Here is a 25,131-nt window from a genome sequence, read left to right on the forward strand (position 1 = left end):
CGGACAGTTGAGATCGTTCTCGTCAAAACGAGGCGAAGAGACTTTGTCCGCGAAGACCCTGGTGTGCGGGGCGCCGAAATTGGAGCTACTCTTGAGCCGCTCCACCAGCTAGCTTACGCTGTGACTGTGCTGCGTGTGCCGCGCAGGCCTTTGACTTTTTTTTTCTTTTGTAGCAGAGTTTCTTACGTTCCGCTCCCATTTCACGCGCACAGGTAAGCGAAATCAGCGCATGAACTGCGCTGATTTCGCTTACCGTGAGATGCTGCAGCGATGCGCTGTCAGCTTGGTCGCAAGACGACTAAGATACCAAAGCGACTAAGATACCTCGATCGCGCTCCGCTCACTCGACGTCGTAGCGTAGCGTGGCCAGGTTTCTAGATACCGCTGGCAGTACTGAGCCGGTATTGAGCGGTGCGCGCACGCCCATTAATGTTTCCGCTAAACGGCTTTGTACAAATTGTTAGGATAGACCGGTGTGAGCGGAGAAGACCGCAAACGCACTGTTAAAAATACCTCCTGACCCGGAGCAGCGCATGTCGTGTCTTTTAAAGCAAAGCTTTCTTGGCGAATCGTTCCCGGAGTTCGCTGACCGGGTCTGCTGCTGCTACCACCACCGAATATCTCGCAGACACAGGGCAGCACTCACGCACCGAATTGGTTTATACACGACTGTCTGCTTTACCATTACAGATGTGCCGGCTGCCGGCTCTCTTCTATACGCAAATACACAGTGAAATATCACCTCACCTAACCTAACCTAACTTAACCTAACGTAGCCTAATCTAACCTAACCTAGCCTAATCTAAGTTGCACCTAACCTAACCTAAATATCCTTACTGCAACGAATATACGCTTGTAGCGCGTAATTCCTTCATTAACTCGAATCTTTCTGTGCCATCGTAACCGGGTTATGGCGCTTCTGCTCGGTCGGTGTCTCGCCGAGCGTTGTGCACTGACCCCGGAGGCAGTATATTCCGCGGTCACATGGGCCACGTGAGAAGCGTGTCGGGGGAGGGAAAAAGTCTCGCGGCTTGAGTTTTGGCGTGTTGCCTGGCATTGAACGTAATTGATATGCTGCATAGCGCATTACACAAGTTCAACACATTTAGAGTATTTAATTAACCGCTTCACGAACGCTTAGATTTCGGCAAGTGCGTTGGACGTGGATATGCTTTTTTTGTATCGACACAATGTCATAACAATAACCGGCGAAAGTTCTTGGTATGGGATGGTATGTTTTTTTTTTGTATCGACACAATGTCATAACAATAACCGGCGAAAGTTTTTCGCATGGTATGGTATGCTATGGTAGAGTATGGAATGGTATGGTGCGGTATGGTATGCCTTCTTTGATGGCGCACACCCACTGCGGAAGATTGGGCAAAGTTTAGATGCCATTAGGAAGCTTCTGTTGATACTAAAATTGGTAAAGTAGTCAGGAGGAAATGAACGAAAAATAACATATGAAGAATTTAAGAAAATCTCCTTGAAGAAACTATCAATTCCTCCACAGCTGGGCAAATATCCCTGTGGCAGTTTCCGAGAGAGGAGGCTCCTAGAGAAAGTATATTTAGAAATGAAAATTTTCTTTTTTTTTTCTTGAAAAGTTCGATACGACGCTACTTTGGTTTCCTCCACTGATCTCTCTCTCTTTTTTTTTTCTTGGCACGTTGACGCAGTGTGTCTTATGGTACAGGTTTTCAGGCGACTGTTCTTTGAGATATCCGTAGTGCTGTGAACGTGAAACCGAAAAACACTTACCAAAACACCGAAGTTCTTCATTCAGAGCAGTTCCTATACCAGGGATCGAGCGCCGGATTAACCGAAGGCCAATCTGCAGAGCTCCGTGTACTGAAGCGTGGCTGCTGGGCAACGAAGTGAAACTTCGCAACTATTGGTAGTCGACATCGTCGTGTATCATTCCGAGTGTTGGTATAAAGCTTGTTTTGATCTACCACTAAGAAAAACTGTTCGAAACGGCAAATCCGAACGAGAATGAGAAATGGTGCTGTTTGGAATGATCTTGCGGAACTTCACGGAACATGAGTTTGCGTGCACATTTGACTTAAGTAAAGCCAGTCTACTTAGATGCGGGCGTATACTGATAGTAGCAAAGTAAAGGCATGCATTTTTAGTTCCACAGCCTGCTTAACCGTACCCAGGGTCCTTCGTTTTGTGTCTTTTTTATATATATTTGTAATATGCGGGTGTTTTTAAAAGCTGTGTGTTATTTTTAAAGAGGAAAACAAAGGAGGATTCTGGGTTTTTTGTTGTCCGGCGAAAAATAAAAATAAAACAATAGCGAGAAATTGAGCGTTTCGTTGTCTGGCAGCCCAAAGTGTGTGATTTTTCCGGTAACTTTTACACACGATTAACACGAACAATAGACATTGACTCCTAAGGACACAGACGTTGCATTTAAATAGGCAAAAATCACTCACCGGAGCATGTAATGACATAAGCTCTCAAATAATGTGACGAGCTCCTCTCTGCAAATCCTGGTTGTGAAGCGTTAATACATTTAAAAGAAACCATTATAAAGAAAAAAAAAGAAGAAACAGCACATGAGACTGGTTTGGCGATCCCTTCTTCACGTTGCTATCCGCACTTATTTTAAAAAAGGAAAAAAAGTACAAGCCGTTGTTGGATTCATGTAAGCGTGGCTACTAGAATATATTATTTTAATATATTTGCCGGCATTGTCTTAAGTGTTGAGCGAAAACGAGGCATAATAATATATTCATATGGGAGTAATATTATATATATATTGACCTTTTGCATGCAAATTGTAGGCCCGTTAATTATTTTTCTGACCCCGCATTTATTATTATTCTTTGCAAAACGACAACCTTCGGAGGAGCATTGGGTTTAATCCAACTTGTAACATCGATGAAAGTTGGGTTTCACCCAACTTTCATAAATTTTGTTCGGCATGCAAAAATCCTGAGTTGTCGAGTTTCACCCGAAAGCGAAGGACCTTAATCTATGTCGTATACGCAAACGAAGTTGCGTGCATCACAAATAAGATAAAGTTGCAAATTATTCATCTGCATTGTTCGTTTTTCTTCAACATAACATCATTTATAACTATCACTCGTGTAGTACTTGACACGTCTTATTTCTTCCGAATTATTACTTGAAATTGTTCATCATTCTTCGATATGCGGAATGCCCGTGGTATTCTCGTGTACGCCGGTTATACAGCTGGCGGTGTATGTCTACACTGTAAAATAATTTACACCCTTAAATGTGAACGAGGGTGTAAACCTGTCCATAACTCACACCCTTACACTTAAAAAAAAAGTGTAACGGTGTTTGTTCTACATCGAGAGACACCCTTATTCACTTTTAAGGGTGCAAATTATTTTACACTCTACGTTGCGCCAAAGCTCTCGTTTCTGCAGACGCCTGTTTCTAAAGGCCTATACGTCCTTACCTTCTACACTTATTGACGCCCTTCACTCTGACTGGTCACTCGTATAGTGCCGTCGTATAACCTTCACTTGCTGTTCCTGCTCTTGTGATCGCATCCGCGCCATACCTTGCCGATTGGGCGGACATACCCTGTTTACATATGCTCTTTAAGTACGCTGTCTACAGCAACAGTGCACATTTGCAGCGATATCGGTTAGCTCAGCATATCTTCAATGATGCCGCACATAGAGTAAAGTACGCAATGTAGCTGGGCCAAGGACTTCCTTGGGCTGGGCGCAAGCCACGCATAACTTGTGCATCTTCCGTCCCGACGTAACACATTGTCCTTCCACATATTGACTGCACTCTTTCCTTCCTTTCGCGATTAACGTACTTATTTGACGGCCTCGGTTCTAGGCCCAACCCCCCAAAAATTCGGAAGGTTAGAAAATAACAAACAGGCTTTCCTTGAATGAAAACAAAACTTTAAAAAAAAAGGGGGGGGGGGGAAGAAGAAAAATGGGCATTAAAGTGCTAAAAGAACACGCAGCGTAGGCGATATATTGCACATTCGGGATGCTCTCATTGCCAAATTGGCCAGAACTTCATCCGATGCCACCGCGAACGCTACCCTCATTGATCGAAGTATAGCCATGGCGAAGACATGTCAAAGTAGAAAGGCATCTGAACTTGATTCGAGCGATGCCTCGAGCGTTTGCGACCTCCCTCACCTCTGCCGGTGTCATCTTCGTCACTATGGCCATCCTAGATTTTATTTGTGCACTGATACACTCGGCAAGGTCTTTCTCCACCTCGTGGCACAGACGTTTCCTTGCCGTAGCCAGTGTCTGACGGCTGCGGCCAAACCGCATCCTCGAGTCTAAGTCGACCCACAACGTTTCCCGTCATTATTGTTATTATTTTTAATGTATCGGCCTGCATACGAGTAAATACGGTATTTCACTTCGTGCAATGCTATCGCAACTCCTCCCAAGCTTCGTTCATCTATCGAACGGTATCGCAGGCGCCCTCATCCCGCGCAGATGTTTCGCGTATGTGACTTGAACATTGCAAACGCATACTTAATCTAAGTGGCTTCGCGCACCGTAATTACAACACTAAGGACACCAATAAAAATGACTAATCCCTAATGAATTGAAGTTTCGATATCTTTTTTTTTTTCGCGAAGCCAGTAGAACGGAAGGGCGGTCAGCTTATATCGCGAGAAATGCCATTTTATTAAACCGCAAAAAAAAAAAAAACGTGCCAATGCTTCTTAGAATAAAATGTTCATTGCTTGTCTTTAGAAAACACCGTCCCCGTAGTTTCAACAGAAACGCCGATGAGCGTGTTCCTTTTCATTTGTTCCGTTCGATACTGTATCCATCCAGAATAGTTGGGTTAGGAAGGTTTTAAGGGTCCTCGTAACGAAGAGAACTCTCCATCGATATCTGCAGAACTAAAAATATACTAGACTTCGATCGGTTATTTTTACGACGTTTGTGCGAAGTCCCGCGAAGCATTCTTCTGTAAACCACTCCGAGACGACATGCATGATTGTTATAAAATTTCTGGCCGAATATACCCAACGGCAATATCGCAAAGATCGCAAATGGAAGTGGCAGAAGCGTGGAATCAAAAGCCGGAGAGAGAGAGAAAAAAAAAAGAAAAGTCGCGCGTACTTTAAAGCTATCTGGATGCGTTTCCTGAAGGCCCCCCAGATATACGCCTCCGCCGTACCAATATCATCTCCTGCGAATTCCGTGATGTTTCACCTACCTGGCGAAGCGGAAGGTAAATTTTTTTTTTTATCTCCGCGCTTTTTCTATCCTCTAGTCAGTGGTGTAACGTGCCTAGCAGCCTCGACTTCACAAATGTGAAGTACACGCACTTCCTTTTTATTTTTATGTTCTTTTTCTTTCATTCCAAACCGATGTCCCAAATCGGGGTAAAAAGAGCCACGCAACGAATTTCGCACGAGAACATATGATCTTACGTCAGAAAGAAAAAGTCCCTCAAACGTACAGCAGCCGTCTTTCGGGATCGTTCTTGCTCACGTTTCCAGTTCCTTTTGTTTGTGTGTGTGTGTATGTGTCGTTTATACACAGGCCGACCAGCAAGAAGACACCCGCCTTCAATAACAGAGCAGACACGTATGTGCAATGTTTGTTGACTCAGTCGCGTGCGCGCGTTTACATATCGAGCCCAGCGCCGCGGGAAAAGGGGGAAGGAAACAAACAACTTAAAAAAAACACGCAGAGAAGCCTCGGAGAGGAGATGGAAGCCGTGCCAACACGAAAGATAGTTGAGCATTTTCCTACCAGATGGCGCTTTGAGAGAGACCAGGAAAAAAAATATCGCGAGCGAGCGACGGTCTCAAGAAAAAAGAAAAGCGGGAGGAAGGAAGAGGAAGCGCGCGCATAATGGACGCCCGCCATTGGAGGGCGGTGCTGTCACGTGGCCTTGGGTGGCCGATTCGAGCGCCGCGTGGCCGCCGCTTCCCAAAACGTGCTCGACGCTGAGGGAGTAGAAGAAGGGCGTTGGAGAGGAGGAGCGCAGGCCGCGCGTACGAACGCCGCCGAGAAGACTGCGTCGAGGCAAAGAGAAGCATAGAAGAGTGCCGCTCGTTCTTGGGAGAAGCGAACGGTAGAAGAACCAGCTGGGAGAAGAGGCAACAACGGCGGCTTGCGGGCGGCGTGTAGGAAAGGGTGGCTCGGGAAAGGAGGTTGCTGCCTCCTCTCTCTCCGAGGGATAATCCACGGAGTCCGCACCTGAGTTGGGGCCACTGGCGCCGCCGGCGTTCGCAGCGCCCGGTCCACAAAAACCTCCAACCCACCACACAAAACAAGACTCTTTTTTTCTCTCGACTCTCTCGAAGAAAAAAAGTCCGCGCCTTTCTCGTAGTACCTTACAACATCAACAACTTAAAAAAAAGAAAAGAAGTAATACCCAGACGTGGAGACTCCCCCCTACCACAACGCCCTTCGCTGCTTTTCACCGACCAATATCAAGACGACCAAGCGTGCAACAAAACCTACCACATCGCCGCCGCCCCTCTTCACCGACCGAAGCTTCGTTGGTTCGTTCCGTCGAGTGCCGTGGTTATTTGCATCTCCACCCGCCGCATCGTGCTTTCATCGCCCCATCCGTGCTTCGTAGATCGCCCGCCACTCTGTGAAAGCCGAGGAAAAGATCCGTGCTCAGCGAAGATTGAGTCTCTCAATCGCAGTTAAGCACAACCTCAGCACTCTGCCGAACCCCGCGCAAGCGACCCGAGTTGTCATCGTTGTCGACGCCGCTACCCTTGTCTGCGGCCCTCGGTAGAAGCAAGAACGTCGTTGCCGGCGACGACTACGACACAACGACCTGCTTGAATTCGTCGTGCCGTGCCGCTTGATTGTTCTTCCTCGTCGCCGCCGTCGTCACCCCCACCCCTCCTCCTCCTTCGGTAAAACGTGTTCGCCGGAGTCTGTGTTCGTGCTTGCGCCGGTTTCTGTGCGTACGGTGGTTTTATTGCCGCCCATTTCGTTCCGCCGTCGTCGTCGACGCCACCTAGACGCGGTCCCCGACGGCAACGAGCTCGACTTGGCCCTACCCCGCGCCGCCGTTTGCTCGTTTCGCGTCGCCGCCGCTGCTGCCGGGTGCTACGACGACGCCGATCCAAGACGGGAAAAGGTTGAGTGAGTTCTCTCGAAGGGTGGCTCTTCGGGCAATGAATCGTGTGTCAGCATTGCATGCCCTCCTACCGCCGTCGCCGCCAAGCGCCGCTTCGCATTCCTCTTCTTTGTCGCGGAGAAGAGAAGCTTTGCATCCCGCTCGAATCTGCTCCGGGAATCCGAGCGGCCCGACCGGCTCTTCGGTTTGGAAGAGAGCTCTGGCGTCGTCTTGTTTTGGGAACGCAGTGGCGTCGAGCGAAGGCTTCGCGCCACCAGCTTCGCGCGCTCTTCGTCTAGCAATACGATTTCTGAAGAACGCTTTGGCGCCGTTTCCACGTAGTTTGGTGGTTCTTCACTTTACGCACCCGGGGTCTAGCCTCTTGTTTCTTTCTTTATTCTTTTTTTGTGTCTACTACTTCTTTTTCCGCCGCAGCTCTTTCTCGCTGAAACTTATATATCACACCTGTACAAACATTCTTCGCTCGTAGCTCTTCGGTCGTCTCCCGTCAGCGTAGTCTAGGTTATCATCTTCTCTCCCTGGGAACGTTTGTAGCAACCTTGAATCACAAAACTTTTAAAAAGTTGTTGATACTTTCCCGAATGGTTTCACGTTGTTCAGCATGCGCTTAGTCGACATCTAATATACACTCTTATCTTTCATAAATACAGGAGAATCAAACATTACAATTGTTTTCATCTGTAGCTAAGTACTATCGCACCAGTTACATTTCGCTATTAGCACTGTCCGTGTTTGAGATCCTTGGAGAAACGCTGCCCTTGAGAGTGAGGTGTGTGTGTTTGTGCTGTGCGTCGCAAGAATACCTAAAAGCAGCACAGCAGTTTCCTATCAGTACGATAAATCGTAGAGCTCGTGTTTTGATGGCCAGTCGCTAGTTTTTCCTTCGTCACAATAATAACGAAACAATAACTGAACTATCATAAGCGGCCTTTATCTGCCCACTGTCGTTGGTAAAACGGGACCACACGTGTTTTTGTCACCACCGTGAGACCAATTATATATATCGGGATTCGCCATCACCGTAGTTCCGGCCACCTCATCTTATCAGTCACTTTTTAAACTCTACAGAACTTGTCAAAAAATTTTTTTAAAAATCCCGAGCTCGCCTTGTAAGAGAGCTTTTGCAGCTTTAAACCAGGCTGCTGTAGATAGCGAGTATCTGCCTTCCCTTGAGCAAATAAACGCAGGATTTTGCTTGTTGATAGTGATGTGAATGAACCCAGAGGTGGAGGGGTGAGATACTATTCGTAACAAGTGACCAGTTATGTCTTTTTCGTATAGCTGTGGTTGGTAGCGGTACCGCTAGGGAAAAAAAAACAAGTTTGCTGTTGGTGGCAGGCGCACAATTTCTTAATTAGGAGGAGGAGGAAAAAAAAACAAGCTAAATTTTAGAACTCTCTGTAGGGGTTCGTTTTTAGCTTGCACGACGGGAGCAGCCCTCCTCTGGGCATCTTCGCCTCGCCAGATCAGTGGAGGGGCACGAATTCTCGTGAAAATATCCAAAGGAGACTAAGCAATTTTCTAAGGGTACATTTAGCTAAAGGAATTGCGTCTATCATTAAATAACCCATTCCTTGCCGACAATTTTCACCCATTCTCAACCATTAAATCACCCATTGCGCCGAGCCATTTCAAGCCGTGCAAAATAATGGAATAAACTCGAACATTTTAACAGTTAACAATGTGCAGAGGTCGTTAACACCCTGCGTCCAATTTGGGCACTCAACCAGAAAAGAAGTGAAAGCCGAGCGAGTGTTCTTCTCGCTGATTGGAAGTTGACAGTAGACGTCAGCTTGTCCGGTCTGCTTGAGCGAGTCCTTTGAAAAATACAGGGACGAGGTCGTTGAAGACCTTGAAGGCCAATCCCAACAACACTGGGCGTAAGCTATCTTCGCCAGCAAACTTGCAACAAAAGTTCGTTGCCCGCTAACAAAATTATCTTTCCTACACGCTGTCGCACAGTTTCCGTTTATACTAGTGTCACGTTCTTTTGTGAAATTTGCCGAGACCATGAAATCCAATTTTCGGCCCTAGCTTTCGATTGGTGGGGGAATTCATTGACCCGAGAGGGCGCGAGTTCACCTCTCTTGTGCGCAATAAGGAAACTCTGTCGTATTCGCTCGAATTTGCTTTGTGTGTCACTGGCGTAGATTCTTTCACTCCTCACAGAGGCCATTAAAACAAAACGAGAAAGAGAGAAAGCTCTAATGGGTAAAAATTCGTTTTTGTTCGCCAAGAGCAACCCCTGCACCACAGAGGTCGTACACAGACAAAACATTCCGCAGTTTTGAGCGCCTCAGCCGTAACCTTGTCAGTAAAAAGAATGACTTAGGCAGTGGCTCCTGAGATTTCTATATCGTAGTTGGTTGCTACCCACGTATGGTGCTAGACCTTTTGTACAGATGACGTATTCGCAGTCGCGGAGGCCGACACGGGCGCTGCAGTGGTTGTAAAGTAGGGAGAATACATCAGAAAGACAAGTGAGGATCGCTAGGTGAGTTCATCCTCTCACGCTCGATAGAGTGAAACAGGAGAAACGTTTCAAAGAGAAACGTCTCCTTTTACATAACCCCGAAGACTGTTTGCACTCGCACTACGAGAACGTTCTTTCGTGCCACGAGCGGGAACACTTGAGGGTCACGCCGGTAACAATAATCAATCACGGGACAGACGAGATATCGGTCTATCTGAGCTTAGGGCGAGACAAACGAGGACTTAAACAGAGAGAATTCCGAAATCTCGGAGACGGCAACACCTGAGTTCAATACTGCCGGGACGTCGTGAGTTCTCCGTCCTGGAAAGCGCGAAAGAGTCTGGGAATCACCAGGCCGCTGATCGCAACAAGCAGAAAGAGAGCTTTCGTCGTTGAAGATGCAAATTCACAGCGCGGAGACAAGAGGGAGGACGAGAAAAATATAAAGGAGAACAAGCGCCGACTTTCAACTAAACTTCTTGCTACAGTCGTGGAAAGAGCCGGTTGGCGGGAGAAACAGAGACACCCACGGTGATAGCAAGAAAAACGGGCAGAGACCGTCGTCTACGGTGAAGGCGGGTCCCCATCAGCGGCACCGCGGAGTACTGGATAACGAGGTCTCGCACGACGTTCCCGCGTCGGCGGGAGGGCTCCCGGGCGCCTACGGCTCGGCGAGCCGTGGCGCGCCGGAGTCGCCTTCTTCGGCGACCGCCCCGTCGGCCCCTCCGGTCGCCGCGTGGCGTTGCACGATGCAGAGGCTTCGGGAGACCTTCCGGCGCTCCAAGGGGGGCCCCGCCATCGAGTCCCACCTGCCCACGTCGGTGAGCCTCGAAGTGCCCAAGCAGGTGCGCTCGGCGAGCTTCGACGAGATCCGCTTCAAGAAGGAACACGACCAGGACGCCTGCGGCGGGGACAACCTCCTCATGGTCCCTTCGACGAGGAACCAGAGATCCCGCTCGTTCGACTCGGCGACCACGTCGTCTTCGTCGTCCTCCTCTTCGGCTCACTTGACGGCGTCTTCGGCGTCTGCGCCGCCTTCGGCGGTCCCCGCGGGCATGGTTGGCATGGATGTTGGCGTTGGTGCCGGTGGTGGTAGTGGTGGTGTCGGTGGTGGTGGTGGTGGCTATGGTGGCTACGGTGGCTTCGGTAGCGGCACCGGTAGCGGCATCACTTCGCTGCCGGTGCCCAGTCCTCCGGCAACGGCCACGGACGCACCCTGTCAGTTGGACGTGCCCAAGTGGAGGATCCTGCGGCGCTCGTCCAGCGACAAGAGCCAGTGCGCGGCGTGCATCCACTGTCAGTACATGGATGAGTTCAGTCGCAGCACGTCGCGCAGCAACAGCCCACCCGATAGGCCCCGGTACTTCTCCTCCGGATCGGAGACTCTTGAAGAGAGTGAGTCCGAGAGTGCGGCCTCGGCGCGGCCCGACGAAGAGCAGGTCACGGACGCCGAGGAGGACCTCCTGGTGTCTCCCACGTCGTGCGGTCTCATGGTGACGCTGTCGGTGCCGGACTCGGGTCATCGCGTGAGCCTAGGAGGCGACACCGGTGTCACGGTGGTGTCTCTCCAAGTGCCGCAAGTGGCTAAGGGCCGGTCGGCCTCGGTGGACTCGTCGTTCCTCCAGGTGCCCACGCCGGACCCGGACTTGGACCCCGACCTTGCGGCCAAGGCGCACCGGTCGCGCTCCGTGGACATTGTGCTGCCGACCGGAGCCGAGCCCCGCTACGCGCTCTGTCAGCCCAAGGAGCGAGGACACGCAAGGTATGTCCTTTGTATGACGTGTTGGACCAGGTTAACTTGCGTTTGTGATGAAATAGCATCGGGGGACTGACACAAAAGTAGGCGAAAGGTAACAAAATAGGACACGCGTTGACTCTCAACTAGTCATTTCTTGTGGTCTTTGGCCCATACTTTCTTGATTCAAGCACACTCGTAGTTTCTGAACTTTGTGTTTCTGTATCGGGACGCTTGCGGCAACCAAGCGTCCATTGCTTTGAGCGATGAAGACCTTTGATTCTCTTGCCTGTACGTTGCGAAATAGATGAGAGTTGCCTTCCTGATCCGCAAGGGGTTTCCGTTCACTTTTGTTGATTTTTGTCCTCTCTGACAAAATACGCATGTGTCGGCATCCTAAATGCATATAGCTGAAAGATTCAGCCAATGTCCTCCTTGTATTGCTTTCGTTCATCGTATGCATTCGCGCTGTCATTGAACCAGGAGCATTCACTAATTCTCCCACTTATCGGCGCTGATTTTCTTTTTATGAAAGCATATTCTAAAGCGATTTGGTAATATCACTGAAGCTTGTAACCACCATACTGCGTAACTAACGAAGCCTTGTTATTATTTATTGATTTGCGTGATCAAAGACAAAGACAGACAAAACGGTATTTTTTTTTCTTTTCCTGGTTTGGCCTTTGTCTTTGAACACTGCAGTATTCCCGGCCATACTACTTCCTTTACTGAAAGAGTTCCTGTTTGGTTAGTGCGTTTTAGTGCTTTCTTTGGGAGGGCAATCGACCATTGACTGCATGCCGCTTAATTGTTTACTGCCCCAAGGCCTATAAATTTGGAGCCTTTTCACTGAGTGCCTAGAACTTCGAAAAAGACTAATAGCATAATCCTTCGAAGCAGTTGAAACCTTTTATCACGTGATACCTTCCGCTTTCATCCAAAAAGATCATAATGTCCGAAATTTAATACTTCCTTTAGTTCTCTTACGCTCGCTTGCTCTTATGTTCTTATTAGCAACACATTTATCACTGTTTGTGCCTCTCTTTCAATGTTAATGACCAGGAACTACGATATGTAAAGTCATACTCATTGCCACAATACTGCCCTGGTGTGGTCTGCGTTGTGACGCTGCAGAGAAGAGGACTAAGATGGTCCGTGTTTCAGTCTTGGCCATGTGCTAGTCTGGCGCTGTTTGTTACCGTCGCGGTTGTAATTACGCGCCAACGTAGCTTTGATACATTGTGCATCGTACATAGCGTCATTAGTCGTCCTGGCAGAGCCGACGTGGCGTCCACTGCGGAGAATCAGTTCCGTGCCCTAGCAAGCCTGCGTAGCTACACTGTAACAATGTGAATGAAATGCCCGGGACGAACCTAACGTTATCCAAGTGCGCGAAGCCTTACTCCATGATTGCGGAGGCGTCGAATATGTCACGTTATGTGCACTGTAGCTTTTTGATGCACTTCATTTTTTTCGCTGCTCGTGTCTGATAAGGCGTACGACATATTCAAATATGTGTAGAGTGACGTATGCAGTGCGACTCTGTTGGGCTCCAATTGGGTTGCGGGAGTTCATATTCTATAGAATCTCTCGCATGTCTGCGGAAGCACTATTTCACAGTTGTGTTTATCTGAATGAACTACACATTTTGCCAGTGCACATCGTTCTTGTGTTTGTTACTACAGCGTTGTGTCGCAGTGTAATTGAAAAATAGCCTAGTTTATCACATGATTTAGGTTTCGCGCTTAACTTCGCGCAGCGTGCAAGCGTGTCTTCATTTTCTCACCGGCAATGTTGCGACAGAATCAATGGAGAACAATGCGAGCAGTATTGGAAATGCATGAGTTGAACTGATGCCTTTCAATTGCTCGTTGATGCAATTAATTGATATACGTCATTGATACACTTCAGAAAACACGCAGAAAAATGCTTGTAATAATAAGCCCCTGGAACCAGTGTCTGGTTCAACAAGAAAAGAAAAATACGTGCACGTCACCTACACGCATGATGATTGTAAAGATGAAGAGCACATTGTTTAAAAACACAACTATCAATCATGGCAACTTAAGAACAAGCAGTCTGAGATCATCAGGAAACATCGACATTATATAGCGTCTATCGGGCGGCGTGTAAACGTAAAATTCGCTTGTGTGGGTTGCATGTGTTAAGCAAGATGTCTGAAGTGATGAGTGGCGGTTGACATAAGAACTGCAAAAAATCTTGCCGAATTCATCTCTGATGACTACTATCTATAATGACATGACGTTTCTGCAAATACGGTGCATTGTGGAATGATTCAAAAGTTTGTACGTCTTTATCGTGACTTGACTCGGTGACGTTTGAAGCGTTTGGGGGGCTGCGTAGATGATCCATTGCCCGTGAGAGCGAACGTGAGTTGATGTGAGCTGTAATTATAAACTGCATGCACTCTCAATTTGAAAATTTGCGCACGTCTTGCAAACACATCACCCGACACTTTACGGCGGGTAGAAAGCCTTTCGTTTAATGTACATCACGGAATAACGGATTTCATGCTTTGGGATTCTACTTTTAATGTGACCTCTCCTTATGTGTACAGTAGCACCATTCTCGTATTGCAGACAAGATAGTACATGAAAAACGAGAACACTGGTCAAACAAATTTTATTTAAAACGTGTGTAATACCTATTGAAACACTTCTGATCGGCTCGGCACTGCAAGTTTCAGTATGATGCCTAAATGTTTTATTACCAGTTGGAAAATAGATGACTTGTTTTGCTCTCGGTAGCAGTGTGTCGTTATGGAGGGGGCTCACTTCTTTCAGTGTTACTTGACAATGTTTTACATGAGCCACATTCCCAGTTGATGCATAGGGTTCTCTTCAGGTATGCAAGCCATAATATAGCTGATGTTCTTATATCTGGCGTAACTGTAGACAATTGTCGCGCGGAGTCCGCATTCTCTACACTTGCGAGACTCGCTGAAGAATCGAAAATTTCAAATCCGCTCAGCAGCTGTGCGCTTTTCGTGTTCCTGAACATGCAAGAAATGTTTCACGTTGTTACAGCTGCGATGCGAAATTCTTGGCCGTTTTTGGGAAGAATACGTCTTGATGCTAGAACTAATGCTATCACATTTACAAAAACAAGTCCTACATGAACAATTTATACCCAACGGCGCACATTCTTCGCTTGTGTTTCGACGAACCATGTCTATTAAGGTTTCTCTGTTGCGTTCGGCATTTGCGTTCAGATGAACCCGTATGTGACTCTTTTAAAACAACTCATTTATTTATTTATTTATTTATTTATTTATTTATTTATTTATTTATTTATTTATTTATTTATTTATTTATTTATTTATTTATTTATTTATTTTCATAATTCTGCGAGCCAGCACTCCCAAGTTGGTGAGGATGAATATATAGACATAAGAAAGGTACATGTACCACAGAACACAAAATGGTAGGACTATGTTCCTTTTCCAAAGCCATGCAATAACAACTGCAAACTAACTGACCACAACGATAAAAACACGAATATTGCCACGAACACGTACTTTTGGTCTACGTGTAGAGAAAAAAAGTACTAAAGGAAAACATAGTTCTGAAACATTATGATCTGTCTAGAAGAAAAAAAAGCAGAATACCAATAGGTTACTTACTACATAATAATCTTGCTATATTCGATCCCGCTATTTCTTGCCCTAGCCTAACGCATTTTCGACTAAAGTTCACCACCTCAATTCTCTTGTTTATTAGATGTTTCTATAATTAGTTTAGATATAGAAAGGTCTAGCTATCTCAACATCATAGCTAAGGAACAAAAAGGAACTGTGGCGTTCATTAAGCACGTCGTAACGGTCCTATTTGGTGCGTATGTAAAAGTAGCGGTTCTCTCAATAACTACGTTCGCACCTGTTGTGGCTGTTGCGCTCCTTGCGCCCCCATACGACTGCAGTCTGAACGAAAACAGTTGCACTGGTTGCCTTCACGCTTAAGTTTCTTGCGAGATATCTGCGCATGCTCACGCAGTATACACGTAGCCCTACACGGTCACTTTCTATTTATCTTGTCTGCGTCCTTTAGCGGTGGTTTTATTTTTTTGACACCCCAAGCTAAATGTTTGCCGTCGGCGTAGCCGTGAGGTTCCGTGTATATTTGGGTATATGTACCCGATATGCCATGCCTTGCAATATGACATGAGGTCTATGAGGGATGTATTGCCACGCCACTCTATCACTGAAGTTGCTCATACCAGGTCTTACATTCGTGACCAAATTATTCCTCAGAATTTTGATAATGGCAGCCCACAAACAAATCACACGAAACAGAGCTCCGACAGCGCATACCTTTAATCTTAAATCGTCTCGCACTTAAATATTAAAAATGTGAAACACGAACGGCGCTCAAACCTGAAAATGGTGTAATTTTATTGGCACCTCTGGTGCACAACCCCCGGGATCGGCCCAGCGAATAGGTTTCAAACACCCGATACCGAGAAGTGGTCGTAAAGTCGGTAAGAAAGACGTTGGCTTCAAGTAGTACACATGAATTAACTTGTCCAATGGCAGGATTCAAACAGAGAACCCCTAGCACAACAGCTCGTTTTAGGGGCGAAGCACCTTAGGGCCGGGCCTCGTCCCTCGTTGTCCGTTGTCCCTTAGGGGCGGAGACCGCTAGGGGCGCTGCGGTGCACAAGGGCTATATAAGCGCTGTATATGCTGTACACATGTACAGTATATATATATATATATATATATATATATATATATATATATATATATATATATATATATATATGTGTGTGTGTGTGTGTGTGTGTGTGTGTGTATGTGTGTGCGTGTGTGTGTGTGTGTGTGTGTGTGTAGTATATGTACGCCAAGCTCCGGCTTCCGGAGAACGCTTCCGGCGTTTTAGCCCGAATGATCCCCCGGTGCTTCGCCCACTAGTCATCATTCACTTCGTGGATATGCCGTGTTTTTATTACTTAGCTTACGTTTACTTCAATTCACACTGCAACTACAGCGGCGCGTCTTAAGCTTCGTGTACTATTCTAACATGTTGCTATCGCATTCCTTGCTTCGCCCATTATTAAACATGAACCAATCAAACGGTCGTCGATTTTCAGCGCTTGTTGCGCTTGCTCTGGCGCACGTTTCGCTGATCTCCGACCTCAAACGGAAACAACCGTAACCGCGGTCTTGGCGCATAACGCCAGATTTCCCAACGAACTCCGTCCCGATCAACACGCTGTGCTCGTTCCACACTGTCGTCTCGGTAACGTTCATGGCTTACGTCACGTGGTTTCCATATTTACTGTCCTATTTTTTTGTCTTTATAACGTTGACGTATAAGAGGTTCTCCTCTCCAAATCTTTGCTTACGACCCGGCCTGATGCCGCGCTTTCGACCTTATCTCCTTCCCATATTGCCTACCGCTTTCTGTTACCGCCGCGGCCGCCTTATCTCGGCTGGGCTTGGGCTTATAACGGCCGCTCTTCCCTAAAGAGCTGTGCAAACACGGAGCCCAGACCCTTGCTTCCTAATTCGATGACCCTTACGGGAACCCCACTAAGCATGCCGAGCGGGACAGGCACTACAGCTCTGCCCCCCCCCCCCCCCCCCTTCTTTTTTCCCCCGTGCCTGTGTTCTTTTCGTCATGGCCACAAAGTGCGTTCGGGGTTGTTTCAGTTATTTTTCGCCAACTTCACTTTATTTTGGTTTCTCATTGATCTTTTTTTGTCAGAGCAGGCCAAAAAATGGGGTAAAGGTAATTCAAGTTAGTTTTTTTCGCTGCTCAACCTTCGAGTCTCGTATTTGATTACCTGCAGCACCGGTCCACTCCTTAGACGTGAAATAGGGTAGGAGAAAAAGAAACAAAGAGAGAGAGAAAGAGAAAAGCCTGTTTTTCTGTTTTTCAGTGCACGTTAAACCGAGTTTCTGGGCTAGTGTTTCCTTCATTCAGTCTATTCGTGTGTTTGTGATACATCGCCAATTCGCGGCACGGCTTTCTGCCTTCACACTTCAGACCATCGCAGAAACTAGATTGCACAGAAGAACAAGAAACATGAAATAAACTGTCCATGCTTTCTTTGCAACTCTCCCCCGGGAATTTCCTGACCGTGGCTGTTGGCTGGCTGCTACTTGCTGATGTCTTGCTGAACAGCTCACGAACTTGTGCCACAAAGTAAAAAACGCAATTCTGGGGCTTGAGGTGCCGCAACCGCATTATGAATATGAGGCACGCCGCAGTGCTCTGGAAATACTTTGGATCCCCCTATAGGATCCTTTTAACGTGCACCCAATACATGGGGCACGGGTGGTTTTTTTTTTGTTGTTGTTTTTTGTATTTTGCCCCCATCGAGATGGGCCGGTGCTAACCAGCGCTACACCACTAGTCGGAACACGACCAGGATGCAACGTCACTAGGTAGTTCATGGTTGATTGGGTAGAGCATCGGGATAGTGTGCTGAGGAAATCGGTTTCTAAACCAACCGTTGGACCAAGTTGTGTTATTGACTGTTTAAATTTTTTAAAAATGAATGACGTATCCTGTGCAGGAATCAAACATCGGGCCCCCAGCTCTAACTATTAGGCCACAATCACATTTTTTTCCTTTATTGCCTGTTTTACAAAAGAAAACAGAGCGCAATAGTTTAAAAAGACCGCCTATCTTTGCCTGGAACGAAAGGATTAAAATTTCTTCAATACAACCAAGTCATCGAGCATGAAGTCTGAGCAGGTGGTTCAGGCAGCGCCCGATACACCTACCTGTAAATTTTGCGTGCTGAACGTGAATTGACACCAGCATGTCTTACCTGCGTACGTGTTTTCAGAAGCTCAGGAGGCCGAAGAGCATATCTTTCTTATAAGGCATTTCTGTGGTACATTAACTGGCAGAAACATGAAACACGGATCGAGTGGTAGTTCTTTTTTAATAGTCCTCTACAGAATGTACCAGACTGGGTCCCAGCATTCTAGGAAAACATGCGCAATGGTCCCAAGTTCTTTTGCAGAGTAGACAGTTTGTCATAGTCGAGAGCTCGACAGAATGCCGTCTGGCGAGGAGTATACATACTGAAGCAGAAGTAAACACTCGACAAATTCAGGAAAAATAAACAAAAGTATTTTTCCTTTGTTTTTACTAATTTTCGCGAAGGCTTATTTCTGCGTCAGTACAGTTTGTCGTAAAGGGTATACGAACAGACCTTTTTCGCTCAGTGATGTTTTCACTGAAGGAAAAAGAAGATGAGAGAGCTATCATTTTTTTTTTTGGGGGGGGGGGGGGGGGCGAGCAACCATTTGCAACGTATTCCTAGTATCCAAAATCTGGTGCGTAATGAACGTCTCGTGTGCATAGATTTCGAACATTCGGAAAATGCACCGGGTCTTTGCCGTGCTTATATTTGGGCATCGAGCTGGGAGCGAACAGCCGAAAACAAATTTGTTCCGTTTATTTTATTTTTTTCCAGACCGAAACGATGCGTTTGTGCAGACGTTTAACCACATGCTACGGCGCAGGTTACTTCTAGGATATTTTGTGTTGCCAAGTGAAGACATGCGCGGTGACCTGAGGGGATACACTTGCGAAGTAGTACTTTCTCTCATGGTGTTGACTGTTGACCTGTCATGGTGTCTATGACATTTTTGTACCGTGTTATTAAGAAAAAAAAATAGCAGCCATTCCACTCTGCGAATGTCGGCTACCAGCGGAGCTGTTCTTCGGCAGTACGCACTACACGCGGCCTCCCCATACCAGCGCACGCAACATACTAACTGCCTATTCGGTTCTTTGCGCACGCGCAGAAACGCAGCAGGTGGCTTGTTAGCAACGACCTGTCACACAAATGATCGATGCGCGCTACGGCCATTAGCTCTCCCTCCGCGCAGCCAAACGGAGCAGCTGGCTAAGTCAGGAGCTGGGGTAGCTGTCAAAACCGCATCACGTTCACGCTTCGCGACATCTCGAACGTTACCAGTCACCATCAAATCGTTCTCGAACCACAGTCTGTCGCACACCGCACAACTGAATCCGAAATCTCTGACCAGAAAGTCCCCCTGAAATTTCGCATGCGAAGCCTTGTGCTCGTCCAATTTGCTAGCGTGGTGCCTGCGTCGCGTTGCCTCATTCTCCGATTCGCGGCACCCGTCTTCCTGTCGAGCACGCCGCTTACGGGCAACCACTCGGCGACGATCTTCGCTGCTACTCGCCGCCCCTTTTTCCTAGCTTCCCTCTTGCTACGCCAGGTGTCATCACATCCCTTACTGGTATGCTTTGTAGAGGGCGCGGGAGTTTCGAGGCATGGACATTGAAAAATCTATGGGAGGGTAGACATATACAGCTCCGCTGTAAAAGAAAATGTACAAAGACCATATTGGTGCACTCATGCCAGAGCCTCTATATTGATTGAAACAGCGTCGAGGACAATGAAAAAAAATGTATTTATAATGCGTTGAAAAAATGCCCTCTCCCATTAAGCCAAACAAAAAACATTCTAAGGATGGCACCGGCTTCGTGATATGCGCCGTCAAACTAGTAAAAAATGCACTGTTGTTCTACTTGCTTTTCAAATAAAACGCTGTTTTATGCATGGAAGCACAAAAATAACCGGAACTCAAATGCATTTAGCAGACCTCCTGAATTATTCTATAGCATATGATACATACCGTGGCGAAACTGGTGTAGTTATGAGAATTCGTTCCAAGTGGATACGCCTTGCGAACTCGCTCACCGCCTACAACTCGTAAATATGCATAATTATGTTAATTCCTCAAAGGAGCCTTTTGATTTGTCGTAGAATTAATAGGCTGCCTGGTCGAGTAATTTAGCTTAATGGTTAGAATTGTGCTATCTTACATTGGCAATTAAAAAATGTGGTGCAGCTAAAAAAACAAAAAAAAACAATCTGGTATACATTTTAATACCGTTCGTTTTTGATCGTTGCTTTGTTCGTTATTCGTTCTCTCTTCCAGCGCAATAATCGTGTATAACGGTGCATACTTTCTCATTAATGTTACTGCAACCATAGTAAAATCCTCGAAGCAGAGGTCGAGGGTTCAATTCAGGCCACGGCGCGGCCCCATTTCTAAAGGGGCGGAATGCACAAACGCTGCTTTACTTAGATTTAGGTGCATGTTAAAGGACCCCAGGTGGTCGAAATTAATCCGAAGTCCCCCACTACGGCGTGCCTCGCAATAATATCGCGGTTTTGGCACTTGATGCCCTAGTGTATAATTTAAATTTAAACTTCGAAAATTGGTTTTCCGGGAGCGTCTGTCTGTCCATCGCGCCTTCGTCACCGGCAAGCTTATAGCCCAAACTTCTCGCCACCTTCGGTTTTGTAGCGTGTTCCATTCTCACCCAGAGTCATTAAATCCTAACAGAGCGTAAAGTCAGCCACAAATATTAACGGGACGTCGTTAATAGCCGAATTCCCGTGGAGCCTGAATACATAGCACTCTAATACAAAGTTTGAATGCGCAGCATTTGTTGTCTCACTCTTGGCGCTTTGCGGCCGGCAGGTAGATGTAGTTAGGTGGGTTCCTGTCTCGCCTAGTTTTAATAAAAATAATATAATGTGCGATGATTACTGAATCTCACCTATGCCGTCGATTGAAGCAGCACGATGTCCTAACGATTAAGCTACAATGGTTCTACAGCGAAGCTGTTAGCTTCTACTGGGTCGGGATTTTTCGTGGCGGGCTCACCCAAAAAGCGGCAGTTGTAAAAGGATTTTGTGTATAAGTTTCCGCGTTTAAGAATTATGTTTTCCCGTGTATTCGATTTACAATCCGATGCTATCATGTCTGCAGGTTGTGTGTAAGTTGTACTTTACGAAATTTCTGACACATTTTACTTCGAGAAATTCGATTACTTCAATAAGGCACTTGCGCTTAGGCGGAATGGCCTGCAGGAGTGAGGGTGTATGCTGGGCCACCACTACCGCCACCTAGCGCCGATGGCCACTACGACGGACCTTAAACGGCGGCTCGAAAAGGGCGGTGTCTTTCAGTTTCCGCGTGACAGATTTATGTTTCTACTCGTACATTTGAATAACAATCCGAAGCTATCATGTCTGCAGCTTGCGTGTAAGTCGTACTTCACACATTTTCCCGCGCAGTTTACTTTTAAACGTTAATTTAGTTCAGCAAGTCACTTGCGCTTGTCGGACGGCCTGGAAGAATGGGGATGCATGCTGGTACTTCCGTACACGTGCGTTGCTTGTGGCGGTGGTGCTCGTGTAACGTCCGCACCGGCTTCGCTGTGCACCAACTTTCACAGGTTGGAATGGAGGCGAATTTTTTTTTTTTTTTGTCTTTGTTGACCATGATCGCACGCTTTCTCCTCTCGTTCCAAAGCCAGCTCTTCGAAACGTTCGAGTGCGTGAGTGCCGTGCCGCTTCCTCGTCTTCTTTCCTTCTGACAGCTCGCGCTCTGAGGCGCCGTGTTGCACTGCTCTGTCCACTTTCCGCATAGCAAGCCATGTATAAATTGTGCGACGTTGTATACCGACTTCATTATCGCCCCAGTTAATCGTGCTATTCAAGTTGTTTTTTTCGCCCGAGTACAAATGTCACGGTCGTTTTACACACCACATGACTAGCTATGAAAACGTACGGTAGCACAGCACGTTGTCGCTGATGGTGCCAAAATCCGTGTTCCTCTCGTTTACGCTCGTCGACTACTTATGCAGAAACCAACAATTGGCATGCCCTAACCTCGCGTCGAACGGCTGCATGCAAAGAAAGCCGCCAGACGATCGACGTCAACGTGGTCGTGATCGTGCTGTTGTTGTCAGAGACACGCACGGTCTCGATCCACACAAAGAACTGCTCAATCTACGCAAACACAATGGTCCACGTGCTATCACGTTGCGGAACCCCGAGCAATGCTAGATAGCCAGGTACCTGCAGAATGACGTCACAATCTGTGACGTCATTGTGACGAGCGCTGTGACTGCAGCGCTCTTTCCGGTCGCGTCTCTCACTTCCCATGTAGATCGTCGCTCTGCTGCTGCTAACCAAAGCCGCAAAGTGATTCGCTCAATATCGATTCCCACAATACGTGGCATCTGCACAACTTTTCATATTACTAATTGTGTGTGAGGAGATGGCACCTCGTATAGGCTCCGAATACCCTACTCCGACGTGCTATAGAAAGAGGATCAGTCTGAGAAAAAACGGAGCCATACCGATACAAGAAAGCTCTCAAGAACGAGTTACCGCGAGTAGTTCTCAGAAGCCGTCACACACAAGCTGCAAGTTCAACAATTGAACTTCACAATCTAGAACACAAGCCCATTGCGCTCAGTGTGCACACTGACTGCATTCAACTGTTTAATCGGGAATTAACTTTCGCCGCCTCCGCAACAGCGATCGCCTAAATTGGCGAATTTAGTGTTTGTAGTTATGTCACTTTAAGGCACCCCGCCGCGTGCCTTAAAGGGACACAACCAGAAACACTGAATTGGTCAAGGATGACAAAGTATAGTTTTAAAGCTCTATTGTCGTTATGTTCGCAGTAGCAAGTTCAATATTGGAAGAGAAAATGAAGGTGGGCGTTCTTTTCACACTGTTTGAATCTGGCTCGAATACCCCGGCGCCTGTACGTCCGTGTGTCGTGCAGGCCGCTATTGAAGCTCGGTAAAAATTTACGAAGTTTGCTAAGTTCAGTCCTTGACCCTTTTTTTATAATACAGTGTTGCCTATCGTTACCTATAAATGCTTTACTAAAGCGGAGTGTCACAGTGGACTAGTGCGTGAACTTGAAGGTGGAGTCACCACGTTGCTATCCTTTTTGCGTCTGTTCTGACTTACCAAACCTCTTCTCGCAGTAAGAGCGGTATTTTCATTTTTGTATTACAGAAGTTTAATATAAAAGTACAACTAAAATATGTTTTGCCCTTTCGTGCTTCTTCAAGAGAGCAGAAATTCGCGGCGTTTGTCGTGAAAGCTACGTCCCGTAAACTTTCGTGGCTGTGTGCACGCCACGTGACTCCCCGTGCTTCTCGGCAACTTCCACTTTCAACGTATAACTCTATCGCTCAGGGTAGCACAGGCCTTCTTTAATGGATCGATGAACTGTCAGCGGCTTTATCCCTCCTGGAAGTAAAGCGTGCCCTCGTGAATTACATTTTGCCATTGACAGCGCGCTAATAAAGCAAAGAAGGTCATCGTGGCGTGCGTATTGTTAATGGGAAACTCTACAAAAAACTAGAGTAAGAAGAATAGCTGTCGTGGGTAAAAGTCGAGTCGGAGATCGGAAGAGACAGCAGAGATTAAAGAGTCGGCGGAAGAACTGCTTTTTACGTCTCGGTTCCGCAACTACAGCCGAGGAAGCCCGGCCGAGATCTCAGGACGTCGAAATAAAAGCGAACAAAATCGCCGTCAGCGACTGCTGTCTACTTTTCTTTTTCCTTACGTATTATTGTTTTCTTTGTTGAGCGAAGGGTCTTAAATGCCAGTAAGCAATCGGCGTCACTGGAGAAGTCATCTATTTTTTTTTTCGGTTGGTTTTTGACAGTGGCGGGTTCCACACCGCGGAGGCGGTGAAAAGAAGTTTTAATAGTCTCAGATGACGTCAGCATTTCTCAACTGAATTTGTTGTATAACACTGGTGGCGTCCTACAGTACGTAGGTAGAGTTTGAATACCGTTCAGTTGTGAAGTGGTACCTGCGTTGCCTTATATGGGTAAAGGAATTCCTTGGAACCTGGTCTTGTATGTCTGAAGGCAAAGTGAATTGCTTCGAAAGCCCTTGTGTTTCTTGTGGACAGCTAGGGAGCTTTTATTTCTTCGTGGACATTGCTCTGTAACTTGTGGGACGTAATTTTTGTTGCAGTGTAACGTCATGATGACGTTATTGCGCCGGTGACGTTTCGATCGGCGTGGCCGTGATTTCCTTCACTTCTTTATTTCAAATTATTTTCTTTTTGTTAGCATTTCAGCTATTTTTCGTTGTGCGTTTGTAATAAATGAAATTGATGCATTGTCACTATTGTTCTCTATAATCACAGGTCACACGCTGTCTGTACATTATGCATGATACGTATATACATTTGCAACCGTCATTGTTCTTTTTTTTATTTCTCTTCACTGATCTCACACTTAGTGTTTTGTTTGTTTAAAGCTACGATTTTTCGATAGCGGATTGTTCTGTTAGTATAGCAAGCTTCCCATGCTGTCGTAGTTATTAAACAACGACAACAAGTGTGCTTCGTTCGTTTGCGAGTTGGAGTTATGCCAGGTGACTTTTCTTCTTGTTTTGATAAAAACAGACAAAATCAATGCCGTCTGGAGAAGTCAGCGAAATTATTTCACAACGGCAAGACGACATGCGGAGGCGGATATTACCTACGCCAGAATTGGCGGTATAATTTTAGCTAATTAACAATATTTTCGCGAATTTACGTTTCTAATTACTTAGATTATTGCGCATATGTTTTACGTGCAGAATTGAAGCCGAGTGGTAATGACGAGATGACTTCTCCCGCTTAACGCCCATTTTCGAGATACATATCCTCCAACAATGTGTCGACGTGCATTGATGTTTCAGTTACCGTTTATTAGCGAAATTTAACCTGTTCCTTTTGCACTATGAAAGCAGAGCCGTAAATAACTAGAACATTTGATAAATAGCACGGAACAGCTGAAAAAAAAAGAACAAGAGACCGTTTCAATACGTAGATTTATAAAGTATCTCTTTCAATGAAACAGGATACTAAAGTGCGCGCGTTCACGATTGGCTTCTTTCGAGCACCGTCGCTGCCCACGGCCGCGAGCGCCATGTCTTCCTCGCCGCGAGGGAGGAATACCTACGTACGGCAACGTGTCACGTAAGAAGCAAAGAAGGCCTC

General features: G+C 46.6%; 1 protein-coding gene across 5 annotated transcripts in view; it reads left to right on the plus strand.

Annotated features, from left to right (window-relative positions):
* Positions 1-25,131, plus strand: part of LOC119463350 (eye-specific diacylglycerol kinase) — a 461,935-nt gene that overhangs the window by 110,188 nt on the left and 326,616 nt on the right. Inside the window, exon 1 of one of the 5 annotated variants that reach the window (XR_007463427.1) lies at positions 9,979-11,324. The exons of 3 other annotated variants lie outside the window; for them this stretch is intronic. Coding sequence is in view for 1 of the 2 variants with exons in the window: in XM_037724157.2 (XP_037580085.1) it covers positions 10,312-11,324 (1,013 nt within the window). In the remaining variant the exon portion in view is untranslated. Of the gene's footprint in view, positions 1-9,978; positions 11,325-25,131 lie in introns of those variants that run through there. One more of the 5 variants, XM_037724157.2, reaches the window with a different exon arrangement.

Source organism: Dermacentor silvarum, chromosome 9, assembly GCF_013339745.2.
Source record: "Dermacentor silvarum isolate Dsil-2018 chromosome 9, BIME_Dsil_1.4, whole genome shotgun sequence".
NCBI classification, from domain to species: domain Eukaryota; kingdom Metazoa; phylum Arthropoda; class Arachnida; order Ixodida; family Ixodidae; genus Dermacentor; species Dermacentor silvarum.